Source organism: Dermacentor andersoni, chromosome 4 (assembly GCF_023375885.2).
Source record: "Dermacentor andersoni chromosome 4, qqDerAnde1_hic_scaffold, whole genome shotgun sequence".
NCBI lineage: Eukaryota > Metazoa > Arthropoda > Arachnida > Ixodida > Ixodidae > Dermacentor > Dermacentor andersoni.
In genome coordinates this window covers 161,165,686-161,188,984 of record NC_092817.1, presented here as the reverse complement: position 1 = coordinate 161,188,984, position 23,299 = coordinate 161,165,686, and the positions used below count along the sequence as shown (strand labels likewise).

The window sequence follows — 23,299 nt, the reverse complement described above, 5'->3', positions numbered from 1 at the left end:
ATGTCCCTTGGAAACGGAAACAGCCGCGTACGCGAATACTTGGATTTTTAAAGATATGGGTAGGCCGGGAAGGAAAGTTAAAAAGTCAAGCAAGCGGCACTAGCGACGCCCTTATATCTTTAACACTGATAATTTGTTTACGCTGCGTGCTCTATTGAAGCTGGACATAGAGAGGGCAAAGGACAACTATCAATGTGTGCCTTGGGAAGGCCTTCTGTGCCATCACAACAAATTCCTGCGCCAACCTTTTCTCTAAAGAAAAGAAACCTGTTAGATGTGTCTTGAATAATGGTGGTACTGTCAGAACGGATAAAAGGGAAATATATCAAGCGCTAAAGAATTACCTCTGATCCGTGTTCACTGATGACGACAGTAACATACCACAATTTTCTGCGTTTCACAAAGTACCACCCGTTAATGGCAATGCTTTCAGTGACGAGAGCTTATTATCGATTTTGCTTAATTTAGACGCCAAGGAGTCAACCCAGATACACCAAATCCCTCATTCTTTCCTCAACGGATATGCTGAACGGTGCGCGAAATTTTTATGCTTGATATTAAAAATTATTTCCATGCGCGGAACTTCCAAGTGACTTGAAATACGCTAGAATGACTCAAACACTTAGGAAAGGTTACCTATCCCTTGTTGCCTCATATAGGTAATTTCTCTTCTCTGCACTTCTGGGAAAGCATTTGAACACTATACATTTTTAAACACATTTCAAACTTTTATGAGGTAACAAAGTAATTGAAAGCTGCCAACGGTGTTTCCGACCAGGAGTCTCTACGGCAACCCAATTGCTCGAGACTCTTCGTGACCTCACCGCAGCATTTGATAATTCTAGTCAAGTTCATAGCCCATTCCTTTATTTCGCGAGAGCTTTTAATCGTATTTCGCATCCTGCGCAGCTTTTGATACTAAAACATGCTATGAAATGGTTCTCTTCATGTGTGGATAATATCTCTTCTTGTGTGTTGCAAAATATCTGCCTTCTAGGCAGCAAGCAGTGTCCATTGATGACGCAGGTCCAGACTCTGCCCCTTATCACTCGGTTTTTCCGCAAGGTTCTGTTCACGGGCCGGTAATATTTTTGATCGTCGCAAACAATATCGTTCAAGGCATACATGTAAAAATACGTCTTTCTGCATCTTACACAGTCGAGTGTCTCTACAACGAACGCCTTTACAGTGAAATTACCTGTAGAACGAACGATTAATTCTGTCCCGGTTCTACCGTGCGGTATGCGCAGCGCGACCTTTACTACGAAGTGACCGAAGTGCAACGAACGATTTAGGAGACCCCATGCACCTCTTTGTAAAGACGTTAGGCTGCATAACGAAATCCGCAGTTCCCATGATCAGGTAGTTCTTAGCAAATCCTTATCCCAGGTACAAACTTGGTCTTCTTCGAGGCAAATGCAAATAAATCGCAACAAAACCGTCGCAATGACGGGTATGACGGGGAGTGACCCACTTAGTGGGTCAGTCTTATGTGGAACTTAAGTGGAACTAATTAGTTCCACTTATAACATTTACGGTAGCTGTTTGTCTGTAGTTTCTAGATATGAATAATTAAAGGTTGCTATTATACCTGATCTACGATGGAACGATCATGTCACGAATACTAATAAGAAGGCCATGAGGTTACTAGGTTTTTTGATGAGAACGCTTAACACTCCTTTCAAGTGAAGTGAAATTTGGAGCATATAAAGCTTATATAAGGGCTATACTCAAATATACGGCGATTGTTGGGGATCCACACGCATACGCAAACATAACTCTAAAAGGTTCAGTGGAAGGCAGCTAGGTTTATTGTCAATTTGTACAGTTAGAAAATGTCGCCAACTGCTCAATTAAGCTCTGCAAATGTTCAGTCCCTACAAATCAGACTCTATCGTGAAATGCTAAATACGTGTTATATAATATAATGTATCTGGATTACATGTCGCACTGTCGTATGAGCATAGAAATAACAAAATAATGTACTGCACAGCGCCTCAATGTTTATTTTTACTCCAGAAAAATCAATGATTTTATTCGCAGCACTGACACATAGATATTCATTTTTCCCCGAACAATTGTCGAACCGAACAGCTCAATGGAAATGCAGTCAAGTGCCATTTTGCTTCCCCTTTCGCAACCGCACTTGATAGTATGAATTCAAAAGGTTCTTACCGTCATGTGTCCAGCAAAGCGTCTTCTAGATCGGCGCGCCTTCTTTTTTATTTTTTTGATGGGGGGCGGGGGGGCACCCGTTTTCGCGTTTCGTGTCACTTCGTCGGCCTTGCCGTTGAGTCTCGTCATAAACAAGGGGTGCGATCGGAGATGGTTGTTCGGCGCGTTCGTTCGGTTACCGGCGCGCGCGATTGGCCTACTCCGCGCCGACGTCGCCAGCCCCGGGGCGCGGCCACGTTTTTGGTGACGTCAAAATAACGACACGCTCCTGTCAATCATCCTCCCACCGAGCATTTCGTCTGCTAGGCGCCGAACCCGATGGGAGCTGGGAAGTTTGGAGCGATCATACGGCTTCGCATGGCGCGTCTGGTGGATTGGATTGGATCCAACAGGCGGCCTTTTCGGCTGCGGAATAGCACGTTTGAATCCAATCCATAGTTTAATTCGAGAGAATGGCGCTTCCGTTGGGAACTTAGGTTGTTGCGCTGGCGTTTCTAGAGGAAGGAGGAGAGCGGGTGGCGCTGCGAAACGCGTTTGAAGAAATGGCAGAAAGTGAATTCCGGCGTCGTCTTTGTTTCTCGAAACAAATAATTCGTTGGTTCTACAGAGAAATCGACAACATCATCGGTGCCAGCGAGCCACTGGAATGTTGTCGCTGCCTCTTGAAAAGTGCGCCACTCTTCCCGTCGTTCTTTTTTCTTCTCGCTGTGCGCACACCACCTAGGGACGACGCAAAGAACCTAATAGTTATAAATTGCAGAAGACACACGTACTACTATTTGAAAACGTGTTTGGGCTTGAGAAGAAAAAATAAATTTTTTTACATAAAGATTTAATTCATTTGGAAGACAAGAAACATTTGGTTTTTTACTATACTGTTTGCAAGCAGACGACAAACGGCGGAAGTAAACTTCCGGGGAGGCCACCGCTTCCTGATTGGCTGCTCTCTCCGCCCCACTGTCACAAATTTTGCATACTGCAACTTTGTGACGTTGCAGCAACTGAACAGAACGCGTATCGAACAAAATATCTCCGATCGCGCCCAAGGTCACCATCCGCGCGCTGCTCTAGGTGCGGGCGCTCCTGCTGCCATATCTCGAGCGCGCCGCCAGTCTTTCTATCCCCTTGTCCTCCTAAAGCCGGATCACATGCCTCTCCTCTCGCCCCCTTCTAGTGTTCCTGTATATGCTCCCGCAGGGAGCAGAGTTGCGCATAACTTTTCCGGCGCCGCTCGCACCGCTACTGGCCGAGCGCGAAAAATGACGTGAAATGATCCGCGCCGTTGCGAAGCCAACTTTACGGGCGCATCGCCGACTCATGCGAACTCGTCGTTTCCGTCAGTACTATCGCCATTACAATCAGTGGACCGTCGATCGTGCGTTCAGAGGAGCAGCTAGAAGCTCTTGCATGTTGAATCTTTTTCTACTTGCAGATTTGCTGCTACTAAATAGTAAGCACTACTAAATAGTAAGTACTACCAAATAGTAATAGTAAATAAAAGTAAGCTTTGCTTAAGATGTGCGCATGTCAACATTTGAAATGCGCTTAAATCTGTGTCTGCACCGCATGTATCGAAAACGTGCAGTTGTTGTGAACGATGGTTAGTGATAAATGGCGCTCTGTTAACGGTCATTGACATAACTGCAGGCACGAGAGCTCTCTTGGCGACGGTCATTATTCGGCTGGTTTCGGCAGCCAAAATGCGCTAAGTGTCCACCTTACGTGTGTGAAGTTCTAAACACTCTTTAAAACATTTCTTGCTTTCTGACCATGATAAGACAACTTCATATGCATGCTGAAAATCATTGCACCGCTTTTTGTGGCAACGTACTGCGCGTTTGCGAGCGAATTTGGAGCTGTTCGAGCCACGGGAATACACTATTTTGGGGAATCGAAGGCGGTCCTACCCCCTATTTGTACGTTCCTGTGTGTGTTTGTGTATGCGTGTTTACATAGGTACATACAAAGTTTCGGTTGGTTGGAAGCCCACCCCCTCCGGCTGCACGAATGACTCGTTCGAGCGTAGCCTGTATTAAGAAGTGCCCTTTGCTAAGCGCCTGCGAACAATTGGCGCTTGTAGCTCGCGACCACTAGAGAAAAAGGCGGAAGACCGCGCGGCATTTAGCTCCTGCGCGCGCGAGGAGTGGCTTTGCTGCAGAGCAGGATCACGGCGGCGGACCTATGCGCAACTCTGCTCCCTGCGGGAGCATATACAGGAACACTACACCCTTCCACCGCGCAGCGCCGCTGCGCTACAGTGTACTAGAATGTACTCTTCTAGTACACTGTAGTTGCGATGACTCGCCGCTACTAAAGGGCTTTAGCCGCTACTGGTGCACCCCCAGGGAGGTGAGTTACGCATAGCATTTCCGGCGCTGCTCGGACCGCTATTCGCCAAGCGCTGTCACGTGGCACAAAATGACGTCAAATGTTCAACTGCGCCGTTGCGGAGCCAACTTTACGGGCACGGCGCCGACTCGTTTCCGTCAGTGCCATCGAAATTGCAATCAGCGGACCGTCGAGCGTGCGCTGCACCGATCGGTTTGCTGGTACGGTATGCGACGATATTAAGTTAATGACTTTGGTGAAGTGGTACGAAACACATCATTTTGACACTTGTATTCCAGTATGACGGGGCGCAGCACACCAAAGTGCACAAACCGCACGGAAGGTGGCAAATATTTTTACGCGGTGCCGTGCGGACGGACGAGACCGGCCGGCTTCGAAAGGGACCAGGATATGCGAGGTGCGCTCGCCTTGTTTACAGAGGTGAGTTCGGCTTGTTTACGCTAAAGCAGCATTTTTCTCGAGGAACGCTCCTATACACGCTGAAATGGGTGCGCCTGGCATGACAGGTTGTTCACTTGTGCAATTTTTGGTGTATATGCGCAGCGCGACACAGACGCGGGACAATTAACGGCACGTCGGTGTCGCGCTGCACATATACGCCAAGAATATTAACTAACCAACTCGCGCTATTCGCTGTGTCGCTTGTACGATTGTTCTGACTATGCGGCTCTAGAAAAGTTTGTTCAAAACAGAGCAACAATTTGCCCGCTGTACGCTGGTTTTTATCTGTTCCGTTGGTTTTTTTTTCGGCGTACTTATTTTTCATGTAAGGTCGATCGATGTAGTGGCGCTCATTGTCTTGTGGCAAGCGAAAACATCGTGCGCTCCCGCTGATGAGGCAGCTGTGATAGCTTCAGCATTTACCGCCCGCAATATGTTGCTTGTTTGATCAGCCTTAGTTGACGGGAGCAATGTAACATTATTTTTGTACGTTTAATAAGCGCTGTGTTATAGTAAATAAACTTGAGTAGTATGAAGAGATAAAGAAAAATGTGTTGTCATATTAGAGTTTGCATTGTGTGAATAATTACTTTGCAAGTATGCCGTCTTATGTGATTAGTGCAATAAAAGACATGTTGTTACTCTTAATAACTTGTTGCCTTTCCAGTGGCTTTGAATTCCGCCTACTCCCCCCCCAAAGCTCCAAGAACAAGCACTCATCCCCTGCTGCCACCAGCCATTGCTCATTCATTCCCTTGTACGAAGTAAATTTAATCTAGAAGCTCGGGCATCTTGAATATTTTTCCACTTGCAGATTTGCTGCTATGAAGCAGCGGTTAGGTTTGCGGTATGAAGCGTAAAAATAAGCTTTGCATAAAAGTGCGCATGTGAACATTTGAAATGCGTTTAAATCTACGTGTCTGTACCGCATATATTGAAAACGTGCAGCAGCTGTCAGCGACGGTTAGTGATGAATGATGGTCACGGTTACCGGACACTGACATAACTTCAGGCACGATTGTTCTCTTGGCGACGATCATTATTCGTCTGGTTTCGGCAGCCACAATAAGCTCACCTAACTCTCTGCCACACGTGTGGGAAGCGTTCTTTAAACACCTCTTCAAACATTTCTTGCCTTCCGGCCTCCTCGATCGCGAAAACTTCATAGGCATGCTGAAAAACATTGCACCGCTGTTGCAAGGTAATGCCCCCGTGCACTCGAACTTTTGAGCTCTTCGAGCCATGGGCGTAGTCAGCATCTTATTTCGAGGGATCGAGAGAGTCTTACACCTTATGTACCTTCATGCGTGTGTTTGTGTATGTACGTGTATATGAGTACATATAAACTAAAAATTTCGGGAGATTGGCACCCCTCCAGCTACGCCACTCGTTCGGGCATAGCCTGCATTAAAAAGTGTCATCTTGCTCAGCGTTTGCGAACAATTTCCGCATGTAGCTCGCAACCAGCAGACAAAAAATTGGAGGACGCTTGACCTTCGCCTTCAAGAGTGGAACGCGACAGCGTTCCCGTCGACCCGCCAAGGGGTGTAAGACAATGAGCTACGGCGCAGCGATTACTTACGAGGCGCCCCGCATCGGACTTTGCACCCACCAATCACGCGGTGAGCGTCGAGCAACGCAGCGCTCGGCGCGGCAACGAAACGTGTGCCTGAGCAAGCGGAACTAACCAAAGAACTCGGTGTCTCGGAGGGGGAAACGATCTACGCCAGCCAAACGTGGTGATCGGCATGGGCAGAGAGATAGACAGATAGTGATCTAAAGAAAGGAAGGACGCTTGATTCTGCAACCCGTGGGGGAGCACGGCGAAGCGTCGTCAGGGGAGAGGGAGTCCGGGCCGCGACGCGCCTCGCACCGGTCCCCCCACAGCTCCAATGTGCGCGTGGCACGCCACCTGTCGGGGCAGCGCCGTACATTGAGAGGAGGGGGTCTCCTGTGTTTGCAGCAAGATGGCTCTGCGTGTGCGGAAAGCGCAGAAGAAATGTAGCGGAAACGCACTTCGCTACTCGTGTAACTGCGACTTCTGTAAGTTACATGTTCATAATTACCCATATACACCGCAGTATAACTTTGTAAAACACTTCTACTTAATGCCTGGAATACAGGCTGGCAGTTTACAATAATAAAGGAATAAGAAGAAGAATAAATATATAATCAGTGAATAAATAAACAAATGAAACATGGCGTTCAACGCTGTGTAGACAAGCAAGAGTTTTCGCAGCGGCTGCGTTTGCTAATTGTATTTTTCAGGAATTAGGTGACTGTTCCATGTTGAGCCTAAATATAATTGAATAACAAATGTTTTCACCGTCAGAAATAAACAAAACTGTGTTAGTATGCTGCTGAGAAGTTGTTTTAAATCGGTTTGCTTCTGTTGTTTTTATTGGGGTGGCAATATATGGACACTCGAGGCGCATTTCTACCGTCGCCGTCGCCGCGAGGTTCCGTATACAGTCCAAGGCCGGTGAAATGGTCGCCGCGAGCCTTATGGTGTTGGTGCGAGTAAAAGCATGTGAGGGTGCGCCGGCGAACGCGGCTCAATCTCGCGTGTTGGAGCCAGGAAGGCGCACTGACCTCCAGGTCAGTGGGAAGGCGGGCCGGAAGTGCGCCCTCTCGTGTCGCGCGCGAGGCACGGGGATTAGGCGAGGGACTGATGGTGGGCGTTCTCCGGCGGCTGCTGCTTACGGCGCGGCCGTGCGGGCGCAATAGATTGAATGCGATCTGCGACATGGCCAAAGGGCGCTCCCGCGGGGGCCTCGTCTTGAAAGCGATCTGCGATGTTTGCAGAGTGCACGTAGTGCGGGTAGCTTGGTATGCGCTGTGCTTTCGACGTTTCATTCGCGTTGAAGGTCACTTGAAGGTCATTCGCGCGCTGAGGTCAATTCGATTGCTGTGGCTGCCACGATTCCGCCCTCCAGCATTTTGAAAGCGAGCTTCCGGTCGCATCGAACCATATGTGCTCCCGTTTACCTGTGCGCCCGTGACGCCGTGCTTCTTAATTTAGTTACGAGACGTTGGCGGGCTAGTCGGTTTCACTGCATGATAGAGTGTGTAAGCGCTACTGAACGAGGACGTAGAAAAAATAGACACACAGAGACAGCGGTGTCTCTGCGTGTCTCTTTCTTTCTGCGTCCTGTCAGGATTGGGGGCTCAATCCCATCGCTCGTGGTCCGTTGTCAAGATTGGAGTCCGGCATGAACTCGAATGTAGCTGGCCCATGCCTTCGTCCAACTTATCCACGCTGAGGACGTTGATGAAGGGAAGAACTGCTTCTCATCGAGAACTAGGAATATGGGTTTATTTACAATATTTATATCAGTCTAACATGACTGCTTCTGAAAAAGAGTGTCAGTCCAACATGACTGCTCAAGAGAAGTGTGTCGAGCATCCGCACAACAGCCGTTTTTAAACACTCGGTCTGCCGGCGATACAAGGCGGCGAATGTTCGTTTCGTCATCGCAAAACTAGCCGCCTCCCGCGAAACAAGGTGACGCGAACGTTCGTTTACTCATTGTAAATTCGCCGCCGCCCCGCAGAACAGTTTACGCACACAAAGGCACACACATTCCGATGTCCGGAGCCGACGTCAGAGGGGAGCCGTTTCGAGTATCTCGAAGCCATTCTGAGTAGCTCGTTGTCCTGCGTCTCGGTCGGCGCGTGGGAAGCAACAAAAAACGGCTTTCCCGCGGCAGCTCACGCACGCGTAGCAGATCAGGTCCGCGCTGGGGAGTTCGGGCACAATAGTTCGTCCGTCGAACTCATTCCGTCACAACGGCGATGGGGCTAGAGGATGGCGGCGGTTTTCAGCACAAAGCCCGCTTCATCGAACGCATCCTAGCTGAAGCGACGGAGAGTGGGGGATGCGCGTCTTGTTCCCCAGTCGTAATTGGGTGGCAATCCTGCATCGCAGCTCGCCATTCTTAACAGCGCCTCCATGGCCCGAAAAATCTCGACTGTCAAGCGCTGACAACCGCTAGGCAAGAAGAGAACGGCTGGTGGTCAGGGGGGGATTGATGTCTTGGCTCGCAGCGACCACTTGTGTATTGATGTCACCGCCCCAAAACATCCAACAAGGACAGGCAACTGCAAACTGAACCCCACAACACGGCTCTGCGCCGAGATGACGTGCATTGGCTCTCACTTTAGACCCGCTAGGCTTCAAAAAAGAAACAACAACATAAGTGCAGAAACAAAAAAAAAAACTGCTGCATTTCGCTATGCCAATTTCTGAAGCAAATTCCTGCTGACAAATTCAGCAATCATGGAGGGAATCCTGCTGAATGAGAGGGGTTCTTCTTCGCTTAAAAAATAGCACTAGTAACCCTAAAATTTAGGCGGGACCCTCAAACGCAGAATTCAAATTAGCCTGCTTAATCCATCCGCATTGCTATGTAACTTTCCCTTCTTATATCTAACGGAGAAGTTGTACTCTTGGACAGTGAGGCTCCATCGGAGCAAGCGGCCATTTTTGTGTGACATTTGATTGAGCCACGTCAGAGGACAGTGGTCGGTCTCGAAGATGAACTTCGCTCCGTACAAGTAACACGACAACTTCTGTGCGGCCCAAACCAAACAAGCACATTCCTTCTCTGAAGCGCTGTAGGCTTCCTCTCTTACATTTAGTTTACGGCTGGCATAGAGGATAGGATGCTCCTCGTTATCGTCGCCGACCTGACTAAGTACCACGCCCATACCTCTGTCGCTTGCGTCGCATTGAACTATGAATTCCTTTGTGTAGTCTGGCGCGCGAAGCACAGGGCAAAAAACCAATAGCGTTTTCAAACTTTGGAAAGCGTTCTCTTTGTCCTTATCCCAGTGTACGTTACTCGGTGCTCCCTTTCGGAGGGCGTCCGTTAATGGACTTGCCATTTGCGAGTAATTCGGAATGTGCCGTTGATAGTACCCCACAAGTCCCAAAAATGAACGAAGGTCGGTTTTCGTGCGCCGCTCAGAAAATTCTCCAATCGTAGCTATTTTCAGCTCAGCCGGCCGTCTCATGCCCTGACCGACAACATGGCCCAGATAAGTAACCTGCGAACAACCAAACCTACACTTTTCCGCTTTCATCGTTAAGCCGGCTTCCCTCAACCGTGAGAACACCTGTTTGAGGTGCGATACGTGTTGTTCCCAGCTGTCCGAAAAAATTGCTACATCATCAAGATAGGGCAAGGCGAACTCCTGCAAGTCCTTTAGGACAATATCCATTAACTTAGAGAAGCTTAACGGCGAGTTCTTTCGCCCGAAGCTGAGTGCGAGAGGGCGAAAAGTGCCTACAGGTGAGATGAATGCGGCATAGCGGCTGGCACTTTCTGAAAGGGGAACTTGCCAGTACCCCCGCACGAGATCTATAGTTGAAATGTATTTAGCAGCGCTAACTCTTTCAATTCGTTCCTCAATGTTGGGTATCGGGTACAGCTGATCCCTAGTGATGGCATTTAACTTCCTGTAGTCAACGCACGGACGAGGGTCCTTGTTAGGGGTTTCTACCAGTATTAGCGGTGACGTGTAGTCACTCTCAGCGGGCTCAATAACTCCCAACTCTAGCATGCGCTGTATCTCTGCCTCCATAATCTCTCTCTGTCTTGGAGACACCCTGTAAGGCTTTGATCTTAGTGGTTCGGTTGATGTCAGCTCTATTTCATGCGTTATTAGTTCGGTTCTACCCGGCCGATCGCTGAATCGGCCGAGATATTCCCCTAACACCTCTTTTAGCTCATCTAGCTGCTCGGGTCTTAGAGCGTGCGAACTTACCGAGTGTTCTACTACTTCTTCTAGGCCGATTTCAGAGTTGGAGGTCGCCCTATACTCTTTAAACTTGGTACTAGTGCCATCCGGCTCTTTGATGGTATAGTTAACGACTCCGCTCCGCTCTACATACGGCTTCATCAATTTGCAGTGATATATCCTCACCTCCTTCCTGCGACCGGGCATTTTCAGAGCATAGTTAGTATCTGAAAGTTTGTGCAACACTTTAACGGGCCCGTCCCAGTGAACTTCAAGGTTGTTCTTTCTTGAAGGTTTGAGGATCATTACCGGGTCTCCGGCGTTAAAGGGACCCTGAAACGATTTTGACGATTTTCTACAAACGTACTGAGTCGTTAGAGTAGGTCCTTCTGATCATTAATTGACACATCTAAGTGCTCCGCGTAAAGCGTGTAATTTATTATAAGGTTTTAAAAATGCACATCGCTGCCGATCGGAGCACGCTGCTCGGCGGAATTTCAAGCCGCCCCTACCCATATGACGAAAATCACCCATATGACGTCAGTGGGGCGAGCTATCCGATTGGCTGACCAGGGCGCGTGATCAATAATTTTTCCAACTTTATGGTAAACAAATGATCTTCGTAATAGTTGCAATGTTAGTTCATTTGTTTTTATAAACAGAAAGTAACATAAAGAGAATGCAGAAGAACGACTTTTCAATACAATTAAGCACTTCCGGCACACAGCAAGTGTCGTCTGCTTGTGTTACAACGTACTCCATTTCGACGAGAGCTCCGCGGTCAGAGTCGGTCTCAGTTTTTTCGCGAGCACTATGATTCTACTTTGTTGCTTTGTGGACTGCAAACGTAGCGACTGGCAATATGTCAAGCTGCGACATCGTGTCCCTCTGCAAGGCAGCATACGACCGAGCTGGCTGCTGCGCATCGGACTGCCGCTATCCGATCGGCGCCAGGGTTTGCGCGTTTGTGGCCGTCACTTTACACCGGAAAATTACTAACGCAAAAGCGTTTCGCGAGTCCGGTATTAGGGCAAATGCAAGCGCAAGGGGACAGGGTCTGGCCGCTTGACTGTGCCGTAACGGGATGAGCCATGGGATGAGCAGAATCGCAAATGCGAATGGTCTGCATGGTGCAGCCACCTGGTGGCACAGAGCTCAACCATACACAGTAGCAGTAACGAAGTGTATTCTTCTTTGGCTGCTGGTGTGTATTTTTCGCAGGAGTGTAATCATCAACACTTTGTTTTTATAAATGTTTAAGATGTTTTACACTTGGTTAGAGCAATATAATTAGCGCTTTGTTTGGCTGGTTAAGCGCTGCGCCAACAAGTGGCTGGACCGTGCAGACCGATCAGGCCGCACGTACGTCTACGCTAAAGTTCCTTCATCAGCTTGAGTTTATGCCTCCAGTCATTTGCCTAAATGACCAGCTTGCCTGTGGTTACCGGAATACCAGACACGTTCGGCGCTACGACAGAATGCTCGCAACGCACGCTGCTTCGATAGCTCTCGCTTGGGGTCGACGGCCAAGCGGCTAGCGGAGAGGTTTCACGCGGGCGGGGGCGGGCTCCAAAACAACCGGAAGTGGACGATGTGACGTCGCATCGTGACGCGAAACCAGTGAAGGCGGAGCTTAGCCCAGCTCGCTCGGCGAACGAGTTGAGGAGGAAAAGCATGACTAGGGAGGAGGGTAACTTCTAATCGCTTGAAGCTCCATTAATACGTAACGCTTCACTTAAATTGTGGTGTGAATGTTCTACTTAAGCTGTACCCTACGCGTCTACAAAATTTGTCCGAACCGTTTCAGGGGCCCTTTAAACGTACGCAGCCTCGCATTCTTGTCGTAATATAAGTTGGCGTTCTTTTGACCTACTCCCATGTTCTTTCCGACTAGTTCTTGGGTTGCGCTTAGCCGTTCCAGCAATTTTAGCACGTATTCAACCACTGTTGGACTCTCCCCTCTTTCCTCCCACATCTCTCTTAACATTCTCAGTGGAGAACGGAGTATCCTCCCATACACTAGTTCTGCTGGTGAGAACCCTGTCGCTTCATGTGGAACCGTTCGCAAAGCGAACAAAGTTTCCGGCAGACAGTTCTCCCAGTCCTCCTTATGCTCGTGACAGAGCGCACGCAAAACTCGCTTAAGCACCGAATGCCACCTCTCTACACTGTTTGACTGAGGGTGATAGACAGAACTGTGTATTAACTTTACCCCGCACTTTTGCAAGAATGTGGAAGTCAGTGCGCTCGTGAATACTGACCCTTGATCTGCCTGAATTTCGGCTGGAAACCCAACTCATGCAAACACTGTCAAAAGCGCGTCTACTACTTCGGTGGAACTGAGCTCTTTCAAAGGGATTGCTTCTGGAAACTTGGTAGCCGGACACAGCATGGTAAACAAGTACCTGTAGCCCGATATTGTTTTTGGAAGAGGCCCTACCGCGTCTATTACAAGTCGTCTGAAAGGCTCTGTTATTAAGGGCACTACTTCAGTGGACCTTTCTATGTCTCTCCTGGTTTACCAGAACGCTGGCAGGCATCGCATGATCTTACAAAGTTTTCTACGTCTTTGAAACAGCCAGGCCAGTAGTATTCCATAAGCAATCTTTCCTTTGATTTGTTTATGCCTAGGTGGCCGGACCACCCATTTCCATGACAGAGACTGAAAAGGTCCTCCCTATACTTAGTAGGTACGACTAACTGATCTAAAATCCTACCCTTTCGATCTCTGTAGTGCCGATACAACAAACCTCCTCTCTCATGTATCGTCACGTTGCGCCTAGCAATGCCTTCTTTAGCTGTGTCATGTAATTTAGCTAAGCTCTCATCATTCTTTTGCTCAGCTGCCAGTGACTCTTTATCCACACGTAAGAGCTGATCAAAGTTCTTTGAGGCCGGTGATAATAACGACCCTGTCTCGCTTGTGAGTGCGTCAGCTTACTCTTCCTGCAGGCTAGAACTTTGACACTCTAGTGCTACGCTCTCATTGAGCTGGTCAGCTGGCAGGCTCTCCTCAACTGTTCTTTTGTCCCTCGGGCCTAGCTCGGATTCGGGTATTGAAGTTATCCCCTTTTCTGCTTCCGCTGGAGGAGCTTGTGCATTTTCAGCCGAAAGCACCGCGATCTTACGAGCTTGGCCTCGGGTCAATGCTTCTACTATGCCCTCTCCCAGTTTGAGCCTTTTGTCACGCAGTAACTGATTCGAACGATTCGAAAAGATGTAAGGATACTTCAGTGACAAAAATTTGGAAACTGCAGCCTCAGTCTCTAGCTCCCCGAATGGTCCATTGATTTTGACTTTGGCCATGGGCAGACACACGCTGTGTTCTTCTACAACCTGCTTTATCCATGCTACTTCTCCGGTGAAGTCATCTACCGTCACGCAAGATGGATGGACAATGTCCATCGTGGCGGCACTGTCTCTTAGCACTCGGCATGGTTTTCCATTAACTTGCAGGTCGTGAAGATATGGACTTAAAAGTTCCATATTCTCATCTTTTTCCTCTACGTAGGAGAAAACTACGCTAGGCTTCCCGCAGTTTACAGCTATATGTCCCAGTTTGTGGCATTTGTAACAGCGAATTGGTCTAAAAGATTCGAATTTTCTTTTCTGTTCTTTTTGTGCGGTTTCCTCGTTAAGTTTCTCCTCGCTCTTGTCTGCGGGCTTTTCCGCCATGTCTACAGGTTCCGATCGTCTAGTCTGCGCACCCATTTTGAACGGAGATGATTTCCGCGGTCCATTTCGACTGTCCAAGTTTCCTTCCTCGGCGTTCAACTTTCTACGGGTTGCGTACTCTTTGGCTAATTCGGCCGCCCTTTCCACAGTGTTTACATTCCCTCTATCTTGCACCCACAGTTTCACAGCTTGGGGGATGGTTTTGTAAAACTGCTCTAGACACATGCATTCAATGATCATGTCTCTGTTGTCGTACGCTTCCGCGCTTTTAAGCCACTCGACTAGGTTGGCCTTTAAGCTATATGCAAACTCCGGATATCCCTCGCTATCTTTCTTGCCTGTGCTCCTAAACCTTTGCCGAAAAGCTTCTGCTGAAAGGGGGTATTTCTTCAGGAGACTAGCCTTAACTTTTGCATAATCATATGCATCCTGTGCACTCAATCTGGCGATTACTTCCGCCGCCTCACACGGCAACATAGACAGCAACCGCTGTGGCCATGTACTCGGGCTGAAGTTCATCTTTTCGCAAGTCCTTTCAAAATTGCTTAGGAACAAGCCAATGTCGGTCCCGGCCTCAAATGGCTTTAATAGCCTGTCCATGCGGTATGATTCTGCCTCACTTGATCGTCCCAGAGCACCTTCGCTTCCTTGAGACAACTCCAAACGTTTCCTTTCAAGTTCAAGTTGCATTTTTCTTAACTCGCGATCTTTATCGCGTTCCTCTCTCTCTCGGTTTTCTCAGTCCCGTTCTTCTTTTTCTCTTTCCCGTTTCTCTCTCTTTTTGAGAAGTTCCAATCCCATTTCAATATCTTCCTCACTGACCTGATTGGAAATTAGCTCCAATAATTCCGACTTCAGCATTTCCTTGCGCGCATCTAGGCCAAGTTCCTCACCCACAATCAACAATTCGTCTCTCAGCAGTGTCCTTAACTCCATGATTGCTGCTTTACTGCCTTGATTCTGCTCTCTAAATCTAGCTAGGAAAACACAACCTAGCTAACACTCAACAATCTAGCTTCCCTACAGTTCTAAACAGAACAACCACATAATGAAGCCTAGAGAGTCAAAGCAAGAACCAAGCTCTCACCGCAGTCACAGCACCACGTCGCAAAGTCCATCTCACCGCTGTCAGCCAGTTGTTAGGATTGGGGGCTCAATCCCATCGCTCGTGGTCCGTTGTCAAGATTGGAGTCCGGCATGAATTCGAAGGTAGCTGGCCCATGCCGTCGTCCAACTTATCCACGCTGAGGACGTTGATGAAGGGAAGAACTGCTTCTCATCGAGAACGAGGAATATGGGTTTATTTACGATATTTATATCAGTCTAACATGACTGCTTCCGAAAAAGAGGGTCAGTCCAACATGACTGCTCAAGACAAGTGTGTCGAGCATCCGCACAACAGCCGTTTTTAAACACTCGGTCCGCCGGCGATACAAGGCGGCGAATGTTCGTTTCGTCATCGCAAAACTAGCCGCCTCCCGCGATACAAGGTGACGCGAACGTTCGTTTACTCATTGTAAATTCGCCGCCGCCCCGCAGAACAGTTTACGCACACAAAGGCACACACATTCCGGTGTCCGGAGCCGACGTCAGAGGGGAGCTGTTACGAGTACCTCGGAGCCATTCTGAGTAGCTCGTTGTCCTGCGTCCCGGTCGGCGCGTGGGAAGCAACAAAAAACGGCTTTCCCGCGGCAGCTCACGCACGCGTAGCAGATCAGGTCCGCGCTGGGGAGTTCGGGCACAATAGTTCGTTCGTCGAACTCATTCCGTCACAACGGCGATGGGGCTAGAGGATGGCGGCGGTTTTCAGCACAAAGCCCGCTTCATCGAACGCATCCTAGCTGAAGCGACGGAGAGTAGGGGATGCGCGTCTTGTTCCCCAGTCGTAATTGGGTGGCAATCCCGCATTGCAGCTCGCCATTCTTAACAGTCCTCGTTCAGTATCGTTTATACAGTATATCATTGATAATTTAATTAGCAAGCGAACGTTTACAATATTATACGGCTTATTAACCTACTATCATTATTTCGTATAGCTATCTACTAATTTGCTATCGCAGTCGGTACTTCGCCTTTCGGGCAAAACTGCTACTTTTGTGCATTGCGTTTCGCACCCGTCGCGATGGCTTAGTGGCTATGGTGTAGCGCTACTAAGCACGAGGTGGCGGGATTAAATCCCCACCACGGCGAGCATTTCTATGATGGCGAAATGAAAAAAAAAACGTGTTTGTTCCATTGGGGACAAGTTAAAGATCAACTGGTGTTCAAAATTAACCCGGAGACACCTATACTACGGCGTGCCTAGTAATGAAATCGTGGTTTTGGCACGTGAAGCCCCAGAATTCAATTCAATTCCGTTGCGCAAGCAGCCCGAGCTCGTGCTGCATGCGCTGTGTTCCAGCAACGAAGCATGCACTGGCCAATATGGGACCACTTTTATCGCGCTGCCGCACATCATCTCACGATTTCTTTTTTTGACGCTCGAGAGACGTCCCGAAATGCTCCCGTGCGGGAAATGTTCAATTAGCCAGAAAAAAAGGCTGAGAAAATAATCTTCACAAAGAGGTGCCTAAGTGTCCGTTTTATGCAGAGCTAGATGCCTAAGCCGCTTGACCCCGGAACGCGCGAACTGGCACATTTTGATGACTGAGCTCCTTGTGCAGCTTCCACAGCTTTGCGCTCTAAGTAGGAAATGAGGTGTATACGTGCAGTCATCAGCACTCTTGAGCAATGTTCTCGAACACTGTGCTTTGGACCGCGTCGATGCCGTGTGCCGATCACGCTGTGTTCTAGAATGTCTTGCATCTGAGCACGTGCCGTGCTGTTGACGGAAATACCCTAATATTTATCGTCTTGCGGATTACCTAGTCTTCAACAGCTGCAATCGCCGGCGATTGCCCGCGAAGGCGCCGCAAGGCCACCGAGAAAAAGCACAGATAAAGCCTCCCGGAGCGTGTTTCTCTTAAAGTATTGCTGTGCGTTATTTTCGCTTTTGCTCCTCGGTTCTGAGGCGCCTCCACCGGCAAACGCAGGCGATTGCAGCTGTTGAAGCCTAGGCAAAGCGAAAAAAGAATAATGCAGTTCTACCCAGTGTGGCTGCGCATGCTCTGAATCAAGATATCTCGAACTGAGTGTTATCGGTATATGGCGCCCGTCCCGTCCTAATCACAGTGTTCGAGATCTATAGACAAGAGCGCTGACGACTGTACTGGGCACTAATAAGTGCATCAGGTTTCTCGAATCAGGTTTTTCAGGTGCGCGAATCAGGTTTCTTTGTAGGCAATATGCGCCAGCCGAAATCGTTTAGCCACCGATACTGTCGGTGTTATCAGTATCGTAAAAGTTATCGTTATCCGCCGCTTCCGCTCAGGCGCTATGACGTCGCGCTCTTCAACACGAGGTCGCGGGTTTTGTGCTTGAACGCGGCGGCCACACTCTGATGTAGGCGGGTCGCAATAATATTTGTCTACCCTGCTTTGAAGCGCGGCAAAAAAATTCAGACGGTCCAAATTAATCCGGAGCACAATCACTACGTGCCGTTTCGGCGCAATGCTTCGAACATCGCAATTAAAGAATATATTTTGATTAGTGAAGTTACGGCGCATGCTGTGCTGTTAGGCGTAGTAAATTGAGCTTACCCTGGCTTGCAGTGACCTGGAAAGATAAATAAATATGTCGGTTGAAAATCATGCGTACGCGCGAAAGGGTTTCCCCTAAACGTTAGCAAAATTACGTCAGAAATTTTGCTCTAGACGAATAGATCAGTGGTTTGCAAGTGTACGTTCTAACTGATAATAAGTTTGCAGGGCACGCATAGTTGTCTTGGCTGCTCTGATGCAGTCATCACAGCTTAGCTTCGGCGGCCGTTATCACGTAGCTTTCTTTATCAGAAGTGCTACGGTGGAGGGGCTAGGGCTGATTGTCTGTCTGATAGTTCGATAGCAGGCTTATCAGATCACTACAAACCGAGGTCGCCAAACTGGCCTGCGTAGTAGCTTAAGTGAAATCAAAATCGAACATTGTCAGTAGCCTAAAACCACTCAAAAGTGACTTTTTTTGTGTGATTCCACGCATAAAAATTAATGCTCTAGATGAAAAATATGCATGTTAGTTTCCTTCATGTAAAGCAGAAGCCAACAATTTCACCAGTGGCTTGCGCTAGAGCCACTGCATATGCCCGCAAGAATACGCTAAGTAAAATGAATTTCTTGCAAAGGCATATTTGTTAAGAGAGGGTGGCTCACAACGAAGTTCTATTGTTGCATTATCCGGGAATCTGAGGGGGCTTTGTAAATACACGCAAGCATCTGTGGCCACAAAATGCCGCGTTTCACTTTTTCTTTGCACTCGCACTCGCTGCTCCAGATCAAGAACTATAGCAATGCAAGCTTGCAGGAATATTTATAATAACGCAAATGAGGACTCGATAAAATTTTTCTCAAACAAAAAAAAATCACTCAGCAGAAGGGCAGACAAATAGCGACCTTCCATAAAGGTGCAGATCAATCACATGCACTCACCATAGTTACTAATGATCATTTCACAAAACATGACCCACACAATACATGAAAATGGATTACATAAAATACAGTAATATAGATGGTGAGGACACCTCAAAAACAGGAATATTAACAAACTGGTTATTGTAATACTTGGATAAATTGATCGACTAAGCAGGGTACTTAGCGATTGGCAGCCCCACTCATGATTTGCTACATTTCTAGCGGCTCCATATTTCCTATGCGACGGGCGATTTCGAATGATCATCCGCTAGAATGATGGTTTGGCGCCCACCATTTCCTCCTCGTAGCTCATTTATTGGCTGAGCGGAGGCGACTTGTAAAGGGCGGGGGTTAGCTTTAAGAAAAAGAAAACGTAGCCAAAGTTTGACACACAGTCTGGAAGAAATTTTTGTCGCCAACTCGGACGTGCAGTAGCCCAATTCGGGTAATAGCCCAATCTTGTTACTCTATTCAGTAGCCGATACACATAGATGACTATAGTAGGAAGCATCGCAGTTATCGAGTAATCATTTAGTTTCACCAATCTAGTCGAAGGACCAATTTGCGGCAATGAACTTAGGATACAGCGATGAGTAACGTTAAGCACAAGCATTCTGGAACAGATCGCGCCGAGCCACTGGTGCTGTCAGCGGTCGCGCATTGGTGTTCGCAAATGACAGGCGCTGCATTCTGTGCGCTCCTTTCATAACTGTTTTGAATACCCAGTGGCAGCTCCAGAAGAACTTAAAGTTATAGTTTCATTTCTCAGATATAATTGCTTTAAAGCTCGAAAACGCAATGATTGACCATATTCACTGCGTAGGCTGTGGAAACGAAACAAAAAACACCGAAAGTATCAGAATTTGAGCACTATGAACTTCGCTCCTTTTAGAATGAGCCGCTGTTTCTTTCGATAAGCCATCCAACACATGTCGTGACACAAGGTAATTGCCTTTCTCTTTAGCTCGAGTCAGAAATCAATTTTTTTCCAAATATTGCGCTCAAGTAGTACAAACGTTGCACAATAATGCAAGGCATGTCTATACATTGGTTATTTCCAATTAATGGACTATTTCCCTCTTGGTCAATACAGTGGAAGAATGTTACTTACGAGCAATAAAAAAAGTTGAACGAAGGTTTCCGTCTGCATCCTGTTGTGTGGGGTGCAGCTGCAACGAACAAGTCTTAAATTCCTGCTTTGTTGACATTTTGTTGTGTATTTGCAATTTTTGATTACAACAAACAGCAGAATAAACCAGAGTTCTAAAGCAGCAAAACTCACACAATAAGATGTTCTTGCTCTTTGATAGCTTAAGCAGAACATAAAGTTCATCAATAGTATGACTCACTAAAAATGTCTCAGCTAAAAGGTCTCGACTATTCTAATGTAGCTATATATTGTGAAAAGTCATAGTTCATATTTTAGGAAAAGTCATAGACAGCTCGTTAAGCTGCCTCATTATGTAAATTGTATTCTATAGTTAGTATGCACATACACCTCGTAAATCAGAAGACACGATGGTGGGCGCTGCACTGCATCGCATATTCAAGGCAATTCGCTCGAGGTGTTTTCATCACTCCAGGAAACATGTGATTTCTTTGTCGGCAAAACGGACACAAGTATTTTTCAACACCATGCAAAGATTGAACATCAAGAATGGGATTTGTTCATGGCTGACAAGGCTTGTGAACTAGCGAGAGTTATTTTGATAGTTGCGTCCCTTCCATTGTACGACGTGCAGATGCTTTGCATAGTCCTTTACAGTACCTGCTCAGGGGCTGTCCAGAGAAAGAATGTAATGGCGAGCCATAAGGAGTTGTGCTACAACTCAGAATGGAAATCTGGTGCTAGAATCTGCGCGAATTGATAATACTAGGGCAAGTCAAATGGAAGGCGTAGACGTGTAACAAAATGCAAAAGATGACGGCAGTAATCTGCACTTTGGCAAACATGTTGTTAACTGTGCGCCAGATGTTCACTAGGTGGCAGCATTGCGCAGTTTCGGAAACGCGGTAAAAAGAACAGTGCAAGCCGCCTCACTAGCAAATTGTACAAGGGCGTGACGGCAATCGAAATTCATCGAAGAATGAAATTCCAGTGTGGGGATGCATGTGTGCCACAGCGGCAAGTTTTCGAATGGAGTCCGAAGTTCGCAAACGGTGTAACGTCCGTGGCCAAGCATCCTTGTCGCGTGAGGCACACCGCTTTGTGACTCCAGAAAAAAAATTACAGCCGTGGAAGGCATCCTGATAAAAAACATCTGAGTGATGCTGAATGATATTGCAGGCATTGTAAACATTACTCGTGGTTCAGCATACGAAATCGTGCATAATGTGCTCGGATCTCTCATAGTGTGTGCAAGATGGGTGCCCCGTCAGCTGACCCCTGAATCGAAACAGCGACTTGTTGATGTGCGTGAGCAACGTCTACGGCGCGTTGAACGATAAAGGGTTGCCTTCCTTAAAAGAATATTCACCGGGAATGAAACCTGGTTTGTCTACCATCAAACAGAAATGAACAGAGCGATTAATTGATGACGCCATTCCTCATACCCCAAACCAAATAAGTTCCGAACGCATTCAGCAGCGGGGAAGGTTATGGTGACCTTCTTCTTTGAAAAAAAAAGACGTCAATTTGGAGCACTACAAGTCACGAGGGCCACTATTACAAAGGAATCATGCTCTGACCTTCTGAAATATCATTCGACCTGCAATCATATTCAAACACCACGGATAGCTGTCTGCAGATTTTCTGTTGCAACATGAAAGTCCATGGCCTCATGTGGCCCGTGTCACACTTCCGAGAATAACAGACCTGAACTTTTAATGTCTCCCGCATCTAACATGCTCCCCACATTTATGTCTAGTGCTTCGTCAATCGCGATAAACAACATACGTCGAGTCGTATGCGTGGAAATGAGCAAGTGGCCGCGCAAAGCTTAAGCATGCTTAGCGAACTCCAGTCGAGTTCCTGCACAATTTTGTAAACATTGCTGGGCTAGAGTCAAAGAAAGCGGCATTACATTGTCGGTGTGATAAAATGTGAAGCAGAGTTTCTGCTCGAAATATGATCATACCACTCAGTCGTGAAACGCCAAAAGCTGTGTTTAGATAGCGCGTGGCCTTTCGAAGCTAATGTCCCACTCGAAATTACCCGAGCGTCAAAGGCCGTTTTGCAGCAAAAGGACACGCACAGTATAGCCGACAATCTTATTTTTATGCAAGTTGAAGGGCACATAGCCGACATTTCTAGCAGGACGAAGTTTCCAGCAGGTGGTTTGGCCTCGAGCAACACCTCGGCGCTGTCGCTCTGAAATGGCCTTTCGACAAACCATGAAATTTTCCTCGTGCTTCATCTGTGTTCCTGCTAGCAGCCGTTTTCAAGGAGATAGCTTTTTAATGTTAACGCCATTTAGCGTCTTTGCATTGCTTCTTTTCTCCATGTTAAAAGTGGGACTTGTTCGTGATTCTTACGGCAATCTCACTTTTACTTTGTCAGCCCTCTGTTGCTCTTAGCAAGGGAACGTGAATCCATTGGAACACTTTGCAAGAACAAACAGAAGTGCTGTAAAAGGGAAACTTGGCTTGTCAGACAAAATAAAAGCGCCCGTTGTAAAATCAATATTCATCACCTATATTGGTGCACAGAATTGTGACTAGTTATTGCACCGAATCAAATCAAAATAATGAAGAGTAATCGTATTTCACTATTTCATTTGCGCGGCTTTGTCTTCTTTGCCAATAACATGTACCTGATGATGCCTACATTGTAAATCAATTTTGGGACAGAGGCGCATGAAAATGATGCATGCTACCATACTGTTGACTTGGAGCTCTGCCTCAAGGGCTTCCGAAAAAAATTATTGGTTCCTCTAACACAGACAATTAGGGTAATCGCTTGTGTTTACGAATTAGTGCTATCATCATCATCATCATCAGCCTGGTTATGCCCACTGCAGGGCAAAGGCCTCTCCCATACTTCTCCAACTACCCCGGTACCCAACTACCCCATGTTGTCCCTGCAAACTTCTTAATCTCATCCGCCCACCTAACTTTCTGCCGCCCTCTGCTACGCTTTCCTTCGCTTGGAATCCATTCCGTAACTCTTAATGACCACCGGTTATCTTCCCTCCTCATTACGTGTCCTGCCCATACCCATTTCTTTTTATTGATTTCAACTAAGATATCATTAACTCGCGTGTGTTCCCTCACCCAATGTGCTCTTTTCTTATCCCTTAAGGTTACACCTATCATTCTTCTTTCCATAGCTCGTTGCGTCGTCCACAATTTAAGTAGAACCCTTTTCATAAGCCTCCAGGTTTCTGCCCCGTACCTGAGTACTGGTAAGACACAGCTGTTATAAACTTTTCTCTTGAGGGATAATGGCAACCTGCTGTTCATGATCTGAGAATGCC

At 47.4% G+C, this 23,299-nt stretch overlaps 1 protein-coding gene across 1 annotated transcript in view; it reads right to left on the bottom strand.

The window, feature by feature from the left end:
• Window positions 1–20,048, bottom strand: part of LOC129386583 (uncharacterized) — a 61,980-nt gene extending 41,932 nt beyond the window's left edge. Inside the window, exons 1-2 of the mRNA XM_072287557.1 lie at window positions 19,996–20,048; window positions 18,021–18,036 (exon numbers count right to left, since the gene is read on the bottom strand). Coding sequence (XP_072143658.1) covers window positions 18,021–18,036; window positions 19,996–20,034 — 55 coding nt within the window. The 5' untranslated portion in view covers window positions 20,035–20,048. The remainder of the gene's footprint in view (window positions 1–18,020; window positions 18,037–19,995) is intronic.
• Between the last annotated feature and the right edge of the window lie 3,251 nt (window positions 20,049–23,299).